Source organism: Gorilla gorilla, chromosome 4 (genome assembly GCF_029281585.2).
Source record: "Gorilla gorilla gorilla isolate KB3781 chromosome 4, NHGRI_mGorGor1-v2.1_pri, whole genome shotgun sequence".
NCBI lineage: Eukaryota > Metazoa > Chordata > Mammalia > Primates > Hominidae > Gorilla > Gorilla gorilla.
In genome coordinates, this window is record NC_073228.2 from 154,629,622 (window position 1) to 154,652,064 (window position 22,443).

Genomic DNA, 22,443 nt, shown 5'->3' on the forward strand with positions numbered 1-22,443 from the left:
GCTTGGTTGGGCTACTGGGTGACAGACTCGAAATACTGGTTTTCTGATTTCTAATACAATATGTCATATTATTCCCCAAAAGTAAATAAATATATTTGTACAAGTGAAAAATGAAAAGAAAATGTCTCGTGTAGATATGATTCTTAGAGAGGGTATTTGCTATGGATTGCATCCTAATGGGGGCCTCTTTAGGCAGTGGTTTGTTTGTTTGTTTGTTTGTTTTTTGGAGACAGAGTCCCACTCTATTGCCCAGGCTGGAGTGCAGTGGGGCAACTCGGCTCACTGCAGCCTCCGCTTCCGGGATTCAAGTGATTCTCCTGCCTCAGCCTCTCCAGTAGCTGGGATTACGGGCGCCCGCCACCACGCCTGGCTAATTTTTGTGTTTTTGGTAGATACAGGGTTTCACCATGTTGGCCAGGCTGGTTTCGAACTCCTGACCTCAGGTGATCTGCCCGCCTCGGCCTCCCAAAGTGCTGGGATTACAGGCATGAGCCACCGCCCCTGGCCAAGGCCGTCTTTTGATGGCAGCCAATGTCATTAGACTACAACTTCTTCTGTACAAGTTCCCCAAAGTATCAGGGGCTCTCTAACAGAGTATTACTTATTTCTTTCAGGTCCTGATGGTTTTCTCTTTGGAGTGGTTGTAATAGAGGACCAAGGAAGTTGTGAGCTGTTTTCTGGCTTTTGCTGTAACAAAAGCTTGTTGCTGAAATTGACTATTTCCCCCACTCCTGCATCCCAACACAGCATCCATTATTCTTCCCTTCAGTGCTCTCTTTGCAAAATCAGTCTAGCCTAGGCAGCAGACTTAACATGGTATGCTCCTGTGGGGATTCATACTTTATTTCTGGCTTGCTTTTAGGGTCCCAGGGCAAGTCGATATTAAAGAGATACTAATAAATTGCTAAATGGAAAGGGAGACTAGGACTCAGCTGGCTCCAGGCCTGAGCTTCTGCCTTGTCCCAGAGGGAAGCCAATGTTCACAGCAGGGCACATGGAGTTACCAGTTGTCCACCCAAAGGAACTCTCATCCCCTTCACTAACCAGGGAAAATGTCGTATTAAGATTGTCCTCCTGTTGCAGTGAGCCGAGATCATGCCACTGCACTCCAGCCTGGGCGACAGAGCGAGACTCCGTCTCAAAAAAAAAAAAAAAAAAAAAAAAGATTGTCCTCCTTCAATCTTTTTTTACTATTAAATGAGAGCTTTGTATTAAACTATTGAGAATTGGGTTGTCCTTGTTTTTAGGTTCCCACACTATCTCTTTTGAATAAAACATGTTGTTGGGTGACAGCCCTTAGGGTTTTTCTCAAATCATTTCTCATGTGAATCCCCTTCATCCTCACTGTCCTTCCCTTAAGAAACTGGCATGTGATAATGATGATTTAGAGGTTATTTCTGCTGACCTCATCCCTGAATCAGAGGAAACAGCAGGGAGTAAGTTCTAAGTTCGGGGCCCACACCATATCAAATTTAGGCCTGGGGAAGGCAGTATGGCTCTTTCCAAACCCTCCAAAACACTACTGGGCTCCAAGACTGCTCAAGGTCTCACTGATAGTCAAGGCTTGTGCTCCTTTTTTTCAGAAGAGTAAGATTAAAGAAAACCACTGTGAATTAAAAAGTGTGGGTGCCAACATGGGACGGGAGTCCCCCCTCACTCCATGGATGACATAGAGGGTGCAGAAGATTACAGAATTGGCATTGTCCTGCGTGGAAGCTGGGCCACCCACAGTGGCGTGGGAAGCCTCTCAGATGCTGGATTCTAATGGGCTCTTGATCACCTTGGATTGGGCTATTTCATTGTTATCACAAAATAAACAGGATGCTCCAAGTCATGTTATGGCAGAGAACCAACCAGCTTCACACTGGTCCTCTAAACCAATCCTCGCAACAGGACTGGGAGACAGGTGTTACCTTTCCCACTTTACAGAGAATGAAACAGAGTGGCAAAGCCTCCGAAGGACCCTACACTTCGGACATCGCAAAGCAGGATCTGAGTCCCGGCTCCTCTGTCCAAACCTACTTGCTAGGCTTTCTTTCCCATGTCTACTCTATAGCTGGAAAGGTCGTGGAGGACACATTTTAGGCCAACCCTCTCGGTTTACAATCCAGAGAGGGGAGACCCTCAGAAGCCAAGTGACATGTCCACCGCTACGCGGCGAGTGTGTGGCAAGGTGGAAGGGGAGCCCGAGACGCCCTGGTCTCTCCTTTCTCTCGCAGGTTCCTTTCTCCCCGCACGCAGCCCGCAGGGGACGCTGGAGGAGGAGCTGAGCTGGAGTTGCCGGGGCCCCGGGACCGGGCGTTCCGGGGGCGGTCCCCAGCAGCCGCGCATTCCAGAGCAGCAGCGCGTCCTGGCCGCTCCTGCGCTCTCCCGCCTCCCGGGGCCCGGAGGAGCCGGGGCACGTTCCAGGAGCTGCCTAGGGCTGAGGTTCCAGGCCTGGGGGTCGCTTCCAGCTGCCAGATCCCGTGCAGTCCTGGGGACCCTGAGAAGCACCGAGCCATCCCTGCCCCAGGAACTTTCCGCAGACTCGCCGCCATCTGGGGTGAGTGGGGCCACCGGGGGATTGTTTGTGGGGCTCTGGCAGAGCGGAGCTCTTCGGATTCGCGACTTACCTCTAGTGCGGCCCCTTTCCCAGGGCTCCCAACGTTCTTCTTTATGTCCGGTCTCTCCTCCCCATTTCTCCCTTTTCATCACTTTTGTATTTCTTGCCCTCACCCCCTCCTCCTTTTTCTCCTGCTGTCAGCTCTTAAGTTCGAGCCTCCTAGTGCACAGAATTTTGGGCCTGGGGGAGGCGGAGCTCGGGTGGGCGAACCCCAGCCCCACTCGGAGACTGGCTTCTCTCCGGGTCCGCTGCCCTTGCCTTCTCGGGAAGCCTCCTCCTCGGGCAGACTGCCACCTCCTGGCTCTCCAGGCCCAGCGTCAGGGTTCAGTGCCCGGGCCTGAGCACCTGCTTGGGCGCTGCGCTGGGTTTGGGTCTTTGCACTTACCTGTCCCGCTTTTCTCGAGGCCCCGTGTAGAAGGCGCCAGGAGTTTGGAGTCAGGAGTGGCGGGTTCCAGCCCTGGTTCTGTCACTAACTGCTTCACCATCCTTGTTTTTCCATCATTGAAATTGGGAAAACATTTTCTGCGTGCAGAAAGCAAACGAGAAAGGACATGAGCAAAGTATCTTGGAGAGAAGGCTTCCTTCAAGCTCCCTCCTACTGGTTAGCTGTCCCTTTCCTGAGGACGTAGTTGTTCCAGTTGCCGGTTGTTTTGCTCCCTAGTCTCCCCCATGCCAGTTTCTTGAGGGTAGGGACTGCCTGTCTATCGTCATCTCTGAGGCATTCTCAGCTCTTGGAGCAGGGCCTGGCTAACAGTAGGTGCTCCATACATATGTACTGAGTGAAAGGATGAAAGGTGTAACCCCCCCGCCCCCCCACAAATTGAAACAAACCTCAGGGGCTGTTATTCTGATTGAGGGCCAGGCTGGGCTCTTACTCATGCAGCTGCACTTGTTTCTTCTGGACCAGCTGGAATCCTGCTGCACCTGGGGGCTGAGGAGTCTCCGGTTCATCTGTGGTGAATACTAAGGTCCTCAAAGCTCCAGGGTGTGGTGGTGAAGGCTGCGCAATCACACAAGTATCAGAGATTCCTTGAACATCTGCTATGATGCGTGCTGCTACTGCAGTGGCCACATAGTTTGGAAGGATTGGGGATGCCTGAATTAGGTGGAGGTGGGAGCGGGAAGAACGGGTACTCTGGGGGTTAGGAGCCCCTCTGAATTACCCTAATGGAGGCATTTCCCCTCTCTGGCCCTTGTCTTCCCTATCTGTAAAATGAAGACATGGGAGTGGAACAGATGTTTGTCTGTGGTTGAGCATGACATGCTCTTTGGTTTATGCAGGCCGCACAGCAGCCATCTAGACACACGCAAGGCAGCACAGCTGAGCTTTAGGACATCATGTGCTTCTGCAGTGACAACTGAAAACAACTAAAAAGTGTTTTCCTGCTCCAACCGGGACCTCCTGTTCCCAGCTGTCCTGGGACTGTGAATCATGCTGTGGGGGTTACAAGTCATGCTTCATGAACTCTCCCACAACTGACCTCTCCGAACCTCAGAACTGTGGCTCCATGACACTAAAGATCTGGGGAGTCCCAGAGAACAGCCAGAGAACTACTGAGTCACGGTGAGGTGTTAGAGATGCAAAACAAATGAGAGACTCTGGGGGCCTGTGGTCAGGTCAGATCCTGGGCCCTTGGGGGTGACAGACCAAGGGGATAAGGGCCAGTCACAGCCTCAGATGCTTTCTCAGCCATATGCCAATCCTTTAAACGTTGTGCCTCCATTTCTTCTCTATGGATTGAAACATGCAAAGGAAATACCTCCAAGGAAAGAGAATATCTTGGTTGGGTGTGGCGGTGGTATAAAAAATGGGCACGTGTACTCACAAACACAGTTTATTGAGGTATAGGAGTAAGTGTTGGCATTGTGACACCCTGCCTTGTCCTCCCCCACCCTGACTGGCCCAGTAAGCGGAATGATGTTATAATGATCATACTTGCCATTTACTGAGTACTTACTATAAGCTAGGCATGACTCTAAGCATTTTACTTGTATTAACTCATTTAGGCTTTACCACAATCCTATTAGGGAGGGACTGTCATCACCTCCATTTTATGGATGAGGAAACTGAGGTCCAGAGAGAGTGACTCACCCATGATCACACAGAAAGTAAGTGGCAGAGCTGTAATTTGAACGCAGGCACCCTGGCTCCAGGGCCTATTCTCTGAACTTCATTGGAATTGGGGGGAACTAGGTTCAGATCTTGCCTCTGTCACTTACTTTCAGGGTGACCTGAGAGAAGTTAAGTGAGAATTTGATAGTCACTGTTCTAGTGGATCCCTAGAGACCTAGTATCCTTCCAACTCACTAGGGAAACAGAAGGTGAACCTCAAGAGATAATGGAGACATCTAGCAGTAAAGGCTAAGAATTAGGTAGTTAGGAAGGGGAACTGCTCAGAAGTATAATTGCCTGGCACATTAAACAACAGCAAGCTAGATTCCACGTCTAAACCGTATACTTTAAATTGCTTAGTTGTGTATAGATAGAGCTTCCTTATTTTATTGATTTGCACTCTGATTGGCTGATTGGATATGTTTCTTGCTAGTGACCCACTATATAGGATCATATTCAAGATTCTGGGGACCAGGACATAGATGTCTTTGGTGGTGGTGGTGGTGGGCATTATTCTGCTTTCCACACACATGAGGCTCACTTTGGGAGAGCGACCTGTTGAGGCTCACACATTGAGGCAAGGCACTACCACCGCCTGGTGCTCTTGCAGCTCTGTCACGGAGCACCCTGCCAGCACCTCTCATGGACAGTCTCCTTTGTTAGCCCGACACACAGCAGGCACTTAGTCACTGGCAAATAGCAATGATGGATAGTAGTGCCTTAAACAGGATGCTGGGGATTTGGCCTGGGCTTTCTCCTCTGCTAGCTCTCTGTTGGTTTCTAAGACTCTGTGATTGGCTGGGTCAGATGGTACGTGCGGTCTTACACAGCTCTGGCTGTGTTCCGATCTCTTTGAAATATCCTGGTGTTTTTCCATTTTTCCAGCCACAGAGGAGCAGATGGAAACTCAGGCAGGTCTGTAGCCTGTTAGGAAGTTTGGAGAGACAGGGGCCAGTTGGGGTGAAATGAGAACAGAGTGCTCCTTAGGGACTTTGGGTCATTGGAGAAAAGGCTGTGATTTGATTCATTTCACATTTTTGGTAGTTGTATGTCCTGTCCATTCCTTCCTCTGGCCCCTTTATTTGGACCAAAGGTCCCTGGTGAAATGACTGTGCTGGGTTGGTAAATGTTTGAGGCTGTTACACAGTGGGAGGAGAAATACTTCCAAGAGTAAATGTGAAGCTGGTATGTCCTTCTCATATTGGACTTGGCATGGGAAACCTGCCCCCGCTTTTATCAGCCTCCCTGTCCTCTTCTAAGAACAGAAAGATTCACATCTTGGGCAACATCACTGCTCCCCTCACCCCTGGTCCCTCCTCCCCACCTCAGTCCCCAGCTCCTGAGCACATGGTGTCAGAACTCGAATTTGAGCTTATCGGCCCAAGCAAATCAACAAGTGGGAATCCTAGAGGGCTTCGTTCTGAAAGGCCAGTTCTCTTCTGCCTGGTATGTACAGGGTGGGCTGGGGAAGAAAGAGCCCCCCATAATCCTTCCTGAATGTACAAAGAGCCCAGAAAATGATAAAATCAGAGGACGTCATGTTATTTTGGAGATAGGGTTCTGACTTTTAGAATCACTGGGACTTTTGCAGGGATGAGGATTCTTTCTGGACCTCTTCAGTCAATTAGGTTCCACGAGTGAGCTCACATCTGAAATAATCTTCCCATATTCATTTCTTCATTGATTTCATATTTGTTGGCACTTGTGATATGCCAGGCCCTGTGATAGGTGCTGAGGACACAGCAATACACAAGAGGTGAGGCTTCTGCTCTCCCTGTGCTTGTGTTTGAGGGAGCAAATCAACAAGTCTTTAGCCTGATAGGAAAAAAGCCAATAAAAACAAACAAGCTAATCTTAGATTGTGAAAAGCATATGCAGAAAATAAAACAAGATAAGAGTGATAGTTTAACAGAGTGGGTCCGGAAAAACTTTACTAAAACGTAACATTTAGATTGAGGTCATGGACATTGAGACAATGGACAGGGGAGGAAAAGAGCATTCTGAGAAGGAACAGCAAACACAAAGGTCTTCAAGTGGGATCAGCCCCTGGGACACAGTTGTTAGGTTCCCCAGGCTACAAAGTGGCCAGTGTGGCCCCATCTAGGAACTTGAATTGCCCTCTCTGGCTTAAATGTTCCATTCTTCCTTGACAACCTCAGCAGCATCTTCTGAGGGTGGAGACTTTTTGGAAGGGGTCCTATAAGGTGGACAATGCTGGCAAACCCTCTAGTCCTGTGCCCTGGGAACCATCAGCCTTGTTCACATTCTGCAAAATACTTGAAGAGTCATGTATCTTTGACGCCTCAGCATCAGTGACTTGGAGCTGGTTATAGCTGTCTGCTCTCTGGCCACCGTGGCTGGTGGAAACAAAACAGCAGCAGCATGGTCTGCCCAGAGTTCTGGCAGTGCTGGGCTAAGGCCACACCTGCAGAAAGCCACCTGCCTCTATCTGCCTTGTCTCCCACTTTGAGATAATTAAGCTTGACTGCCAGCAGGCAGTCACTTCTTTTATTGCCTTCTTCCTCAGTGAACTCTGGCAGTAAAACCGGTTGGATAACCATTGGCAAACTCTCAAAAGTTGACTGTTAGTTGCAGCTCGGATGTGGAGGGTGTAAGTTTCCGGTGGGAGGTTCAAGCTGGGGACAGCTTAAAATTTTTTTACTTAAAAAAACTTTTCACTGTGGTTTCCTACATTGGGCCCAGATCAGTCACGAAGCAGTCACGGCACCCTAACTAATGGCAGAGGCTTTGAACTCCCTTTTTTTTTTTTTTTTTTTTTTTTTTTTGATACGGAGTCTCACTCTGTCACCAGGCTGGAGAGCAGTGGTGCGATCTTGGCTAACTGCAACCTCCACCTCCTGGGTTCAAGCGATTTTCCTGCCTCAGCCTCCTGAGTAGCTGGGACTACAGGTGTGCACTACCACACCCAGCTAATTTTTGTACTTTTAGTAGAGGCAGGGTTTTACCATGTTGGCCAGGATGGTCTCGATCTCTTGACCTTGTGATTTAGGAACGATGCCGGGTTCACTAGCTCAGCTTAACTTTGTGAATCCCTTACTGTGTACCAGGCGTTGTCCTAAGTGCTTTATGTGCATTAGCTCATTTAACCTCCAGAGCATCCCTATGAAGTGGTTACAATTATTAGTTATTATTTCCATTTTACAAATTAGGAGACTAAAGCTCAAAGAGGTTAAACCTCTTGCCAAAGCCACCAGGACTCCATATGCTTCCAACACTTCATGTATCTCATCAACTCTGGGCTTTGTTGATAACATCTATTCTGCTCATCCTGCCTTTCCCCACAAGATCTGAGAGAGACATCTTGAAATCTCCCACTATAATTGCAGATTTGTCTATTTCTCCTTATAATTCTGAGATTAGGTACCTAAAAATAGAAAATCACTTTACCTTTTTGGTATCTTTAGTAATACTTTCTGCCTAAAAGTCTACTTGGCCTTATACTAACTAGTAAGGGGCTACCAGCGTATGTGATTCATGGTTACACGGTGTTTCATTTGTATCCGTTGACTTTCAACCCTTCTAATCCCCATGTGTCTCTTATAAAAAATATATATGTATGTGTATATTTTATCCTTATTTATATGTACCCTAACGGTCCTTGTTAGTTTGGGTTTAAATCTACCATCTTTCTCTATGCTTTCTATTTGTCCCCTTTATTCTAAGTATTTGTTGTTGTTTTTCTCCTCTCCTGTTTTCCCCTGGAAATTATGCACTCTTTGACTGATATTTTTAGTGGCTACCATAGAGATTACAATATACATCCTTGATTTAACAAAGTCTAATATGATTTGGTTCTTCTGCCCTTTCTTAGGCAATACAAGAAAATCAAAATACTTTAATTCTATTTCTTCCAGAATTTGTTTGTTATTGCTCTTGAATACTTTAATTCTGTATTTTTTTTTCCCTGAAAATGTCTTTTTTTTTTTTTTTGAGATGGAGTCTCGCGTTGTTGCCCAGGCTGGAGTGCAGTGGCACAATCTTGGTTCACTGCAACCTCTGCCTCCCAGGTTCAAGCGATTCTCTTGCCTCAGTCTCCCGAGTAGCTGGGATTACAGACGTGTGCCACCATACCTGGCTAATTTTTGTATTTTTAGTAGAGACAGGTTTCACCATGCTGGCTAGACTTGTCTTGAACTTTTGACCTCAAATGATCCGCCTGCCTTGGCCTCTCAAAGTGCTGGGATTACAGGTGTGAGCCACCGCACCTAGCCTGAAAATGTCTTATTGCACCATTATTCTTGGCAGTTATTTCTGTTCACCTCTTCGAAGAGATCATTCTGCTGTTTTTAAATTCCATTGTTTCTGTTGAGAAGTTGGTTGTCAATCTAATTGTTTCTCTTTTAAAGATATTCTGTCTTATTTCTCTTTATCTTTGGATCTCAGCGGATTTACTATATTTCTTTTCTTTTCTTTTTTTTTTAAATGGAGTCTCACTCTGTTGCTCAGGCTGGAGTGCAGTGGTGCCATCTTGGCACACTGCAACCCCCACCTCCTGGGTTCAAATGATTCTCCTGCTTTAGCTTCCCAAGTAGCTGGGACTACAGACGTGTGCCACAACGCCTGGCTAATTTTTGTATTTTTAGTAGAGACAGGGTTTCACCATGTTGGCCAGGCTGGTCTCAAACTCCTGACCTCAAATGATCTGCCCACCTCAGCCTCCCAAAGTGCTGGGATTACAGGCATGAGTCACTGTACCTGGCCAGATTTACTATATTTCTAATTATGGATTCCAATTTATGTATTCTGCTAGGAGTTCATGGGACTTCTTTAGTATGCAAATTGGTGTCTTTCATCAGTTTTGGAAAATTCTGTTATTATTTACTCCAATATTGTTCTGCTTCATTCTTTCTTTTCTCCTTCTGATACTCCAATATATTTATGTTGTACCTTGTCACTGTTTCCTCTATCTCTCTTACCTATTTCTTTTTCTGTATTTTCCATCCTTTTGTTTATCCTTACTTCATTCTAAGTATTTTCCCCTGATCTTTTTTCCAGTTTACTAATTCTCTCTTTTACTATGGCTAATCTACTGAATTTTGAAGCCTATCTACTGAATTTTAAATTTCTATTATATTTTTCAGTTCTAGAATTTTTATTTGGTTCTCTTTGTTGTTGTTGTTTTTTGAGACAGGGTCTCACTCTGTCACCCAGACTGGAGTGCAGTGGCCTAGTCATGGCTCACTGTAGCCCTAGCCTCCTGGGCTCAAGTGATCCTCCCACCTCAGCCTCCTGAGTAGCTGGGACTACAGGTGCACACCATGCCCAGCTAATTTTAAAATTTTTTTTGTGGAGATGGGATTTTGCCATGTTGCTTAGGCTGATCTTGAATTCCTGAGCTCAAGTGATCCACCTGCCTTTCCCTCCAAAAGTGCTGAGATCACAGGTGTGAGCCACCACTTGTAACCCCTATTTGATTCTTTTAAAAAAATCTGTTTATTCTTTCTTATAATTTCAAATTCTCTGTCAAAATTCTCAAACTTGGAGTTTTTTCCTCCTTGAACATAGTAAGCAAAGTTATTTGAACTATGTGTCTGTCTGATGACTCCAATATCTGGAGCCCCGGTAGACTTTTTTTTCTATTGTCTGTTGTTTCTGATTATTTTGTTTTTATCATCCTGTCTTTTTGCATTCTTGGTTAATTTTGGTTATGTGTTGGACATTATATTTGTAAACAAAACATAATTTGAGACCTATCATGATGATATTGCCTCCAGAGAGGATGTATATTTGCTTCTACCAAGCACCTGGAGATTCCTTAATTTAATTTCAGGAGCTATGATAATGCAAAGCTGAGTTGTAGTCTCTGGGAGGACTAGTATACTTCCAGTTCATCTTTAGCACTAAGGGTGCTTTTTAAGGTCCAAGCTCAAAGTGCAGAAGTTTTACTCTCCCTCTCTTGGCAGTCTTGGGCTCCAAATTTTGTCCCCTTAGTCTCCTGAGTCAGTACTGCTCACTCTCCATTCTCCTGTAGGGGAAAATGACAGGCTTTCCTCCCTGGATTTTTGCCTTCTCCCAGAAAAGTGGGACCAAAAAAACCTGCATGAAGCTTAGAGTCCTGCTTTTTCTCAAGCAATGAAGACTGGTAATTCTTCATTATTTCGTTAGCTCTTAGTGCCTTCCATCAGGTTTTTTTGGTCCCACTTTTCTAGCTGTCTTCAGTAAAAGGACTAGTCCGAATTGTCTAGTTCGCCATTACCAGAATCGGAAGTCCTGATCTTTATAGATTGCGTATCTCTTCTTAATTCTCTAAATATGGAATGGCCTTCAGCTGAAAACAATGTTTGACCTGGACTTAGAAGAAAGCTGTGGGTCTGGTATACTCCATGCTTATACACTGGGTCTATGTGGACTCTTTGGAGGTAGCTGTAGTGTAGCGGTAAGTAAGTGCAGAATCAGGATTCCTGAGTTTGAATCCTGTTCACTTAGCTTTATGATCAATGGCTGGCTAACCTCTCTCAGTTTTAGTTTTTATAGCTGTAAAATCCCCACATAGGATTTTTGTGAAGTTTTAATAAGTTAATGAATGGGATTTGTTAAGCAAATACAAATAATACAAATTTGTGAAATAAAACAATTTATTTTTGTTTTTACAAATTTAAACAAATACAATTTGTTAAGCAAATGCTGGCTCGTGTGATCCTGTGTTTGAGGAAATAAGGGAAGTGGTATTTCACTTCCCTGTGCTTCTTGAAGCACAGAGTCATAAGGAGTAAGTAATAGTAAGTCCTGAGAGAGTATCTTGCAAATACCAAGTACTTGACATATGAATAAATGAATGAATATCCTGGACAGAGTTACTTATCATGATAATACTGAACCAAAAATAAAAACAATATTGTCCTGTCAGAGAGGAAAAAGTTGCTTGCTAGAGAGTCTGGCGAGTAGATAACACAGGCTTGTTGCCTTGAATCCAGTTACCCTAAAACTATCAACTTGTAGGAAATTTTAATTTATGAAATTTATATAATTTTTATATAACTAGAAAACTTGCCAAATGGTGGGATTGGCCGAAACAATGATTCTTTCTTTTGCAAAAAGAACTTTTAATTGCTTAAGAAAAGTGGTCCCAGAAGTAAAATTTGATGTTTCCTAATCAGGCAGTAGGGCTTCCCTTTGCCTGCCTAAACTGGATCAAGTGGAGTACTTAAAAGAGGGGATGAATTTTTACCTTTGGAAAAGTAAAGTTTGACCAGGTGCGGTCACTCTCCTTTGGGAAACTGAGGTGGGCGGATCACTTGAGGCCAGGAGTTCGAGACCAGACTGGGCAACATGGCAAAACCTTATCTCTACAAAAAATACAAAAATTAGCCAGGTGTGGTCGCGCACACCTGTAGTCCCAGCTACTCAAGAGGCTGAGGCACAGGTTTGCTTGAACCTGGGAGGCACAGGATGCAGTGAGCTGAGATCACGCCACTGCACTCCAGCCTGGGCAACTGAGCGAGACTGTGTCTCAAAAAAAAAAAAAAAAAAAAAAAAAAAGAAAGAAGTTTTTTTCCTCTTTTGTAGAAACTACATTGTTTTTCCCCCCACCTTATATTTGGTCTTGTTAGTGGACACAAAACAGTCATTTTGGGATCGTTGACTTTTCCATTGAATTGGCTAAGTTACTTAACCCCTATGGACTGAGGAGGAGCAATGATGTGTCCAGTTCACAGGGCTGGTGGTATAGGGCCTGTGATCTGATGGGATGGCATGTTTGGTGCTAGTGGCTTTTCTGCTGGTGAGCTCAGGGTGGTTTCCGTGCAGTTTCTTAGACAAACTTATATTGAACATATGTCAAAGTTTATTATTTGTTAAGGAGGCAAATAGCAGATAAAGTATGCTGGTTCAAAATAATGAGAGTTTAGACCCGATTGATGTTTTACTTCCTATGGTTATAAAAACATCATAATCTTATCAGTGATAGGCATAAATTTGTGACATAAATGGTTTGGGCCATATCCAACATGAACCATTAATCAGAAATATCAAGCAATATATCTGTGAGGCAAATGATAAATTAATCTATGACTATTATATTAGACATACCAAGAAACAAGGTTTTACGCACTCATGCCAGAGAGGTCAAATAGAAGTCAGCTAGGAGAAGCTTAGAGTCCTGCTTTTTCTCAAGCAAATATTTCTAGTGTGCAATTAAAGATGCTGAAGGTATGGTTTGCTTAGCTCTTATTTGGGAGACAAAATTTTTCTTTGACAGTAGGGAGAGGTGGAAGCAACTGGAACCCGTGTTACATGGGGAAGAACAGTGCAGCAAAGGACACATTTGAGTTTCGAGAAGAGTGAAACAGGGAGATAGAGCTCCCTGTGCCCTCTGACACCCGACTACTTCTATGGCCAGCCTTAGAATCTTGGAACAGTAGCTCTGGAAGGGCCCTTGGAGAACATTGCAACTTGTGGCTTTCACACTATGTTCTGAGGAGCCCAGGGGGTCGAGGGGAAACTGAATAGTAGCACTGCCCTGCCAAGTAAGCCCGCTGCACTGAGCAGGCATGCCAAAGGACAGCTGGGAAAAGTTTTTTCCAATTTTTTCAGTTAGAAGAAAGAAACGACTTTAATTTCGCAACATGCAAAGTTTGTGTGTTATGGTGTAGTATTATTTTTAGTTTGAATTGCATATGTGAAGGGGGTGGGCACCCTCATCTCTAGTGCTTAGGGTCTCTGAGGATACGTATTCAGCTCTGCTGGGTAGGTAGGACTGCACGCTTCCCCTGCCAGGCCCCCACTTTCCAGGCTCTACTAGAGCAGCCTTACTTTAGCTGTTGGGTATTGGGGTTAGAAAAACAATTTCATTTGCAAAAGAGTAATATTGGTACAGTCTAGGATACAGGTTACAGAAGAATTTCATTTATTCATCTACTTGTTCTGTTTTGTTTTAGTTAGGGGCAGCGACACGATCAGATCTATGTATTTGAATGATTATTCCCTCAAGGAGTAAGACTGCAGGAGGGAGAAGACCCCCTGGACCTCAGTTTCACCATCTGTGAAATGGCACTCATTTTAGCTTTAATGTTCCAGGATTCTTGATTGTGGATGAGCCCCGAAGCCTGAGTTCCTGTATCTGACAGGCTTTGCTTATGAAAATCAGCCAGGGTGATTATGTATTCCTGGCATTTGAAGTCACGAAGACTGTTTGATGTTAATGGGTTTACAGGAAAGGGCTCTTGTGGGGTTCCTTTAGTCTAAGGCAGCTAGCTGTTGATGCAGTCAGGAGACCACAAAGAATGACTTATCCCGCCCCCGGTCCTCTAACAGTTTCAGTCTCCTGTGACTCATGCTTCTGTGTCTTAGACCTTGGGGAAAGTTACTCCATTTCCTAGGCTGAGACAGGGCCAGCCTGTGCTTCTGTCTCCTCTGCAAGCTCGGCAGATAATCCTATGGCCCTGGGGAGCTTTGTCAGAGGCTTCTCCTTCATCTGGGAACTTGCCCAGATCTGCCCAGCCTGGCTGCAGAGCACCTGGGAATCAATTCCCAAATCTTAATGCCAGAAAAGGCCTTAGGGGTCTTAAAGATTTGTTGAGTCCAGAGGTTCCCAAATCTGGCTGCACGTTGGAATCACCTGGACAATGGGAAAAAAGGGCTCCTCCTCATTCCCTTTGAGTCTAATTCAGTATGTATGGATTGAGACCCAGAAATCAGTGTTCTTTTATACTGTCTTAAGGTCACTTACCATGGTGTGTGGCATTTGGTGACTGCTGATCTAGTCTCATCTCTTAATTTTATTTGATTTTAAAATTGTATATGTGTGTTTTTACTTTTTAAGATGGAGAATTATTAAGACAAAAACAAAAAAAAAAGCCTCTTTGCCCCCTTAACCCAGTTGGCATAAAAAATTAGAAGTAATAAATGCTCATGTTGAGAAAATTCAAATGGCATAAAATCATGTTTTATGAATGAAGAATGAAAAGCAAAACCTCTTATTCCTAGTCCAGCTCCCGAAAAGGTAACCACTATTAACACTTTCTTGAGAGTACACTCAGAAAGTAATTTTCCTGTATATATCCTCGCCTATTTACCTACTTAATTCTACAAAATCTGAACCAAAGGAATCATCCTATACACAAGTGTTCTGCACTTTATTTTTATTTTTTCCACTTAAAACTTTTGGAGTTCACTACAGATCAGATTCCTCTTAAATGACTAATAAATAAATTAATTTTTTAATCTCAGTACTTATTTATTCCTCCTGCCTAACTGAAACATAATACCCTTTGACCAGTATCTCCCCATTCCCCCAACCTTCCAGCCTCTGGTGACCACCAGAGGCTTTGCTTTCTGCTTCTATGGGTCTGATATTTTTAGCTTCCATATATAAATGAGAACTTGAGATATTTGTCTTTCTGTGCCTGGCTTATATCCTTTAGCATAATGTCCTCATGTTCATCTATGTTGTCGCAAATGGCACTAATTTCCTTCTTTTCTAAGGCTAAATAATATTCCATTGAGTATATGCCACATTATCTCTATCCATTCATGGTTAATAGACACTTAGGTTTATTCCATAACTTGGCTCTTGTGAATAATGCTGAAATAAACATGGGAGTGCAGAAATCTCTTTGACATACTGATTTCAAATCCTTTGGTTATATGCCCAGAAGTGAGATTACTGAGATCATATAGTGACTCTATTTCCAATTATTTGAGGAACCTCCATTCTGTTTTTCATAGTAGCTGTATTAATTAAGTAAATTAATATTTGTAATGCATTTGGAACAATGATTGATGTGGAGTAAGTACTATATACTTGTTAAATGAATGAATGAATGGGTGAGTGAATGAATACATGAAAATTGTTGCATGGCATCCCATTATACAGATATACCCTTCTTTATTTTACTATTAGTGGACACTTGTTGTGTCTGTTGCCTTAACAAATAATGCAGAAAGTAACATCCTTGTATGTATTTCTTGGGTACTCTCCTTTGGGTATGGTGATCAATACCTTACTTAGGGTGGCAACAGTGGACGTGGAGCCAAGGGCATTAGAAAGGAAAAGTTAGTGATTAGATAAGAATAGGAAATAGGATTGCAATTAGGAATTTTGCTTGGAACCTAGAATCACAGAATTATCGATCTTACATTTGAAAGGACCTGCAGGAGATAGTTCCAGCCTTGTGCCCTCTGGGCAGGGAATGTATTATATCGATGGTTCCCAAGCTGAGCACTGAAGTGTCCTGGGAGCCCCAGTGAACTCACTAGAAGGAGGGGAGTGCTGCAGGATGTTTAAGATTTTTGACAGAAATAGTGATATTTGACAACATCTCTCAGACACTTTACAAATGATTAGCTTAAGATAGTTCACAGTTTAACATTAATCTTACTACATGCCTTTTGTTAATGTTATAATTTATGAAGTTGATTAAAAAAAATTTTTTTTGAGATAGGGTCTTGCTCTGTCACCCAGGCTGGAGTGCAGTGGTGTGATCATGGCTCACTGTAGCCTGGACCTCCTGGGCTCAAGCAATCCTTCCACCTCAGCCTCCCAAGTAGCTGGGACTACAGATATAAGCCACCATGCCAATCTAATTAGAATTAAATTAGATTAAATTATAATTAAAATCTCACTATATTGCTCAGGCTGGTCTTGAACTCCTAGGCTCAAGCAATCCTTCCACCTTGGATTCCCAAAGTGTTGGGGTTATAGGCGTGAGCCACTGCACCCAGCCCGAAGTTGATTTTTTGGTGGTTGCATGGTATGGCAAGTACTGGGCAAAAATTAATGTGAAATAATAAGTGAGGATGGCATGTCCAATATTATTCCAAAGTTTGAAAAGTTACACAGTGTCCAGCAGGTGCATATATTCCATTAGTAACTAGTTAAGAATGAAATAAAAACTTTTTTTTTCAATTTGCGTGTATTTTTTTTTCAAACAGCTACTAAGTTGTTAGGCCATAAATACATATTAAGTTGTTTGATTGTGTCATCTATGATTTCTTTCAGCAGCGTTTTGTAGTTTTCCTTGTACAAAACACTGCTAAAAAGAAATCATAGATGATACAAACAAATGGAAACACATTCCATGCTCATGGATGGGTAGAATAAGTATTGTGAAAATAACCATACTGCCAAAAGCAATCTACAAATTCAACGCAATCCCCATCAGAATACCACCATCATTCCTCACAGAATTAGAAAAAACAATTCCAAAATTCATATGGAACCAAAAAAGAGCCTGCATAGTCAAGGCAAGACTAAGCAAAAAGAACAAATCTGAAGGCATCACACTACCTAATTTCAAACTACACTATGAGGCCATAGTCACCAAAATAGTATGGTACTGGTATAAAAATAGGCACATAGACTAATGGAACAGAACAGAGAACCCAGAAATAAACCCAAATACTTACAGCAAACTGACCTTCAACAAAGCAAACAAAAACATGCAATGGGGAAGTGACACCCTTTTCAACAAATGGTGCTGGGATAATTGGCTAGTCACATGTAGCAGAATGAAACTGGATCCTCATCTCTCACCTCATACAAAAATCAACTCAAGATGGATTAAGGACTTAACTCTATGACCTGAAACTATAAAAATTCTAGAAGATAACTTTGGAAAAACCCTTCTAGACATTGGCTTAGGCAAGGATTTCATGACCAAGAACCCGTAAGCAAATGCAATAAAACAAAGATAAATAGCTGGAAACTAATTAAACTAAAGAGCTTTTTCATGGCAAAAGGAACAGTCAGCAGAGTAAACAGACAACCCACAGAGTGGAGAAAATCTTCACAATCTATACATCTGACAAAGGACTAATATCCAGAATCTACAATGAACTCAAACAAATCAGTAAGAAAAAACCAAACAATCCCATCAAAAAGTGGGCTAAGGACATGAACAGACAATTCTCAAAAGAAGATGTACAAATGGTCAAAAACATATGAAAAAATGATCAACATCACTAATGATGAGGGAAATGCAAATCAAAACCACAATACGATACCACCTTAATCCTGCAAGAATGGCCATAATAAAAAGAAAATCAGAAAACAGTAAATGCTCGTGTGGATGTGGTGAGCAGGGAACACTTCTACACTGCTGGTGGGAGTGTAAACTAGTACAGCCACTATAGAAAACAGTGTGGAGATTCCTTAAATAACTAAAAGTAGGACTACCTTTTGATCCAGCAGTCCCACTACTGGGTATCTACCCAGAGGAAGTCATTATTCGAAAAAATACTTGCACATACATGTTTATAGCAGCACAATTCACAATTGCAAAATCATGGAACAAACCCAAATGCCCATCAATCAACAAGTGGATAAAGAAACTGTGAGATATACACATGATGGAATACTACATAGCCATAAAAAGGAATGAATTAACAGCATTTGCAGTGACCTGGATGAGATTGGAGTCTATTATTCTAAGTGATGTAACTCAGGAATGGAACACCAAACATCGTATGTTCTCACTGATATGTGGGAGCTAAGCTATGAGGATGCAAAGGCATAAGAATGATAATTTGGACTTTGATGACTTGGGGGGAAGAGTGGGAAAGGGGCAGACTACAAATAGCTGTTTCCAATCGTGTTCAATTCACTGAATCCTTAGTGTCTTAGTCATTTTTTAACAGCACCCTAGGTCAAAATAAATACCGAGCAGTTCCATTTATTAAGTAGCTAGGCTCAAACAATTTATTTATTTATACCTTTTTAATTTTATTTTTCCATAAGTTACTGGGGATGGAAACATATCCATCCCTGTACTCAGGTCAGTGTCCCAATGAAACCACACAGAATAGGTAGGTTCTCCCCAGAAAGGGGAGAATGGGAGAAGGGGGTATAGGACCAAAAACAATGCATCTCTCATTTTATAGATGAGAGGACAGACTGGTAGTATGGTAGCTTAATAGTTAAGCAGGAAAGCTTTGGAGTCCCACCCATCTGGGTTCATGTTATTGGTCAAATTAATGTCATCTTGCCTTTTAAGACTTTAGAGTCCTCATCTGTAAAATGGGTGTAACGGAAGTTAAAGGCCAAGAAATAGAAAACAATAATTATAGTCCTTGCCTTATAGGGCCAGTGGTTCAAGTAAGGACTGAATGTGTTAATAGACATAAAGTGTCTAGCACAGGTCTGGCAATAGGAAGCCCTCAGTAAATGAAGCCATTGTAATTACTAATCAGGGAACCTTAAAGTTTACATATCTGGTAAGTGACCCAGGCTTCTAACTCCTGAGGGTTTCCTTCTAACCAGGGAGGCAGGGAGAGAGTACACAACAGTGATCCTCCTTTCTTGTCTGTTGCAGAGTGAAGCAACATGGATGCAGTCAGCCAAGTCCCCATGGAAGTCGTGCTTCCCAAGCATATCCTGGATATCTGGGTTATTGTCCTCATCATCCTGGCCACCATTGTCATCATGACCTCGTTGTTGCTGTGCCCAGCCACTGCAGTAATCATCTATCGCATGCGGACTCATCCGATCCTTAGTGGGGCTGTTTGAGAGCCTCCCAAGAGGGCTGGGTGAGGGATGAGGACAGGCATCCTGTCCCCAGCCTCTTCCTGTCTTCAGAAAAGCAGCAGGAGGGACTTTGGGGCATGGACCTGAGTTCTGGTTTTGATTCTGCCACGAGCCAGCTGTGTGAATTTGGTCAAGGGACCTAACTCTCTGAGTTCCAGATTCCTTATCTGTCAAATGGGGATGGTGATCCCTGCCCTTTCTACCTCATAGGGATGTGAGAACCACCTGACTTGGTGGATGTGAAAGCTGTTTGTGAGCAGTAAAGATACCACAGATATAAGGGTGTTATGCTGAATCCTGAGAAGCTTTCAAGAACCAGAGAACCTGATTGCTGATGATGGCCTTAAAGGTGGTGAGGGAGATACTGGGGGCAGAGCAGACTTTGCCAGTGCCCCTCAGGTCAAACCAAGCCAAGAGCACCCTGTCCCCATTCCAAGGGGCCAGCAGCACTTTGGCCCAAAGTATTTTCTTTAAGGTGCCATTCCTTCATGTTCCTTCATGTTTTCTCAGTTTGGAGGGTGATGGGTAGAGCTTTCCAGAACCTTCTCCATTCCAGAATCTCTGCCCCTGTGTAATCTGAAGGAAGGCTGTGCCATCTTTGGGCACTGCCAAGGGATTTGGGGTGATGGGCTTCTTTCTGCACTGGAGTCTCACATCTGTTAGCTTTGACACTCAAGCAATGTTGGAAAATGCAGGGTGACTGAGTTCCCTGCCCAGCTTTCAGGATCTCTGGCCCCCATCCCCTTGTGTGTGTCCCTCTGCCCAGCTCCTGCTGTAATTAGCTCCACGTGTACCCCCTTCACTCCCTCCCACCAGCTCTGCAGCCAGCCTATGGCAATTATATTTTAAGAGGTGTTCCCAGGACTTTTGGGACCTACTAAAACAATGATGGTTATTTTAGATGTGATGATTTATATTTATGTAGAGATATTTCTGGACCACTCAAGCTCTTCGATACCAAAATCAGGAGCATCTTGGGATTTATTAAATTATGTAAGAAGATAGCACAGATATCGGGATATTATTGTGTGAAAATGCTGCTTTTACTTTGATGTGATCTCATTGATGTACACAACCGAGTTCCAATAAAGTGCTAGAATGTGCATGTCTGAGGTCTTTCTTTAAAGAGCAACTGTTAAACTCAGAACTCAGGTAAAAGCCTTACACTGAATGTATGGGCCTTCAAGACAGTTTGAATATAGTAACAGAAAAGGGAGGAGAAGAATCAAATTTACTTCCAGGGCTCTAGCTTCAGCACGTGGGTGAAGTTGTGCAGGTTACACACAGATAGTGCAGAGGAGAAGAACAGATTTTGAATATCAGATTCAAAGAATGACAAATAAGACCATGAATTTCGTATTGGACATGTTGCATTTGAGGTGCTTGTGATATTCAGGTGGACACATTCAGGATGCAGTTGGAGATCTGAGTCTATTCTTGGGAAAGATGTTATGTCTGGTATTAGGGTATGGGGGATTAACCCCTATGGTAGATAATGGTGTACAAGTAGATAGGATCAGAATATACAGACTTAGAAGAGTGAGATGCTAAATGCAGAACTTGGAAGACACTAAATAGGAGGGGAAGGAGAATAGAAGGGGAAAAAAGAGAGATTGGATAGGTCCTATGATATGAGGTGTTTCAATAGAGGTGCAATTATATATATATCTCTATCTATCTATCTATCTATCTATCTATCTATCTATCTATCTACATATATATATATATTTTTTTTTCAGTAGAGATGGGGTTTCACCATATTGGCCAGGCTGGTCTCGAACTCCTGACCTCAAGTGATCCACCTACCTCCACCTCCCAAAGTGCTGGGATTACAGGTATGAGCCACCACGCCCAGCCCTAATAGTATTTTGTAGGTTAAGAAATGAGTGGGAGGTTAGGAAGTTGAGACAGTGAGAACAGAAACCTTTCCAAGAGTAGCAGCACTGTAATACAGAGGTAAGAGTTAGAGGAGAGCGTCAGGGGGAAATGGTGAAGGGGGTTTCTGTCTTAGTACATTTGGGTGGCTCTAACAAAATACCTGAGACTGGTAATTCAGAAACAACAGAAATTTACTGCTCACAGTTCTGGAGACAGGGAGGTTCAAAGCACATGCAGATTTTGTGTCTGGTGAGAGCCTGTCCTCATAGATGGTTTTTTTTTTTTTTTTTTTGGAGACAGAGTTTTGCTCTTGTTGCCCAGGCTGGAGTGCAATGGTACGATCTCGGCTCACCACAACCTCCGCCTCCCGGGTTCAAGCCATTCTCTTGCCTCAGCCTCCCAAGTAGCTAGGATTAGTGGCATGCGCCACCATGCCTGGCTAATTTTGTATTTTTTGTAGAGATGGGGTTTCTCCATGTTGGTCAGGCTGGTCTCGATCTCCCGACCTCAGGTGATCCACCTGCCTCGGCCTCCCAAGTGTTGGGGTTACAGACATGAGCCACGGTGCCTGGCCTATAGATGGTACTTTCTATGTGTCCTCATGGTGGAAGAGACAAACAAGCTCCCTCAGGCCTCTTTTACATGGAAACTAATCCCATTCATTACAGCAGAGTCCTCATGACCTCATCACCTCCCAAAGGCTTCACGTCTTAGTGCCATCACTATGGGGGTTGGGTTTCAACATATGAATTTTGCAGGGACACAAACATTCAGACCATAGCAAGGGGATAGTTAAGATGTCATAAGATTCTGATAGGTTTGCTCAGCATCTCTTCCAACTGTTTTTCTGGCATGCCTTCCTGGATGGCAGAGGCTGGAAAGTAAAACAACAACAAAAAACTACAGTGAAAGTAAAAACCTGTATTTCTGTAACTACACTTGATAGAGATTCAAAAGTGATTTAGGCTTTGCTGTTCAGATGCACGCATACCATGTTTTAGTTTGGAACCCAGTTCAGCTGGGAGAGCTAGGACAGGGTGTGAGACAATCACAACACTGGTGTGAATCCCAAAGCTGCAGCACAATCTGGAGCCAAGCCCGCAGCTTTCTCATGCCTGGATCTCAGTTGAAGTGGGACAGTCCTGCAGCCCACAGCCAAGGCTGTGGCTTTCTTGTTCCCTAGCTTCCCACTTGTTACGGAAGTAGTAGCTCCCCAGGATGGCCGGTTCTAAGGTGTTGATCTGGAAGGAATTCTAGTAACCCCTGCCTTCTGTGCTTTCCCAATCCTTTTAATGATTTTAAGCACATAATTCCCCATATTAAAGCATGTTTAGGCTGGACGTGGTGGCTCACGCCTGTAATCCCAGC

At 43.6% G+C, this 22,443-nt stretch overlaps 1 protein-coding gene across 2 annotated transcripts; it reads left to right on the forward strand.

Annotated features, from left to right (window-relative positions):
* The first annotated feature begins 2,399 nt into the window (after positions 1-2,399).
* Positions 2,400-20,300, forward strand: SMIM3 (small integral membrane protein 3). Of its 2 annotated transcripts, none has more exons than XM_019027860.4 (2): positions 2,400-2,542; positions 18,986-20,300. In XM_019027860.4, exon 2 carries the CDS (start codon positions 18,997-18,999, stop codon positions 19,177-19,179), a length of 183 nt encoding a protein of 60 aa, XP_018883405.1. In that variant the 5' UTR covers positions 2,400-2,542; positions 18,986-18,996; the 3' UTR covers positions 19,180-20,300. The 2 variants fall into 2 exon arrangements, with proteins under 2 accessions (XP_018883405.1, XP_018883406.1); XM_019027861.4 differs by lacking the exon at positions 2,400-2,542 and adding an exon at positions 3,826-4,166.
* The last annotated feature ends 2,143 nt before the right edge of the window (positions 20,301-22,443 follow it).

Excerpts from the sequence above, each read along its gene's own strand:
- SMIM3 (XM_019027860.4), top strand. The coding sequence starts at position 18,997 with ATGGATGCAGTCAGCCAAGTCCCCATGGAAGTCGTGCTTCCCAAGCAT.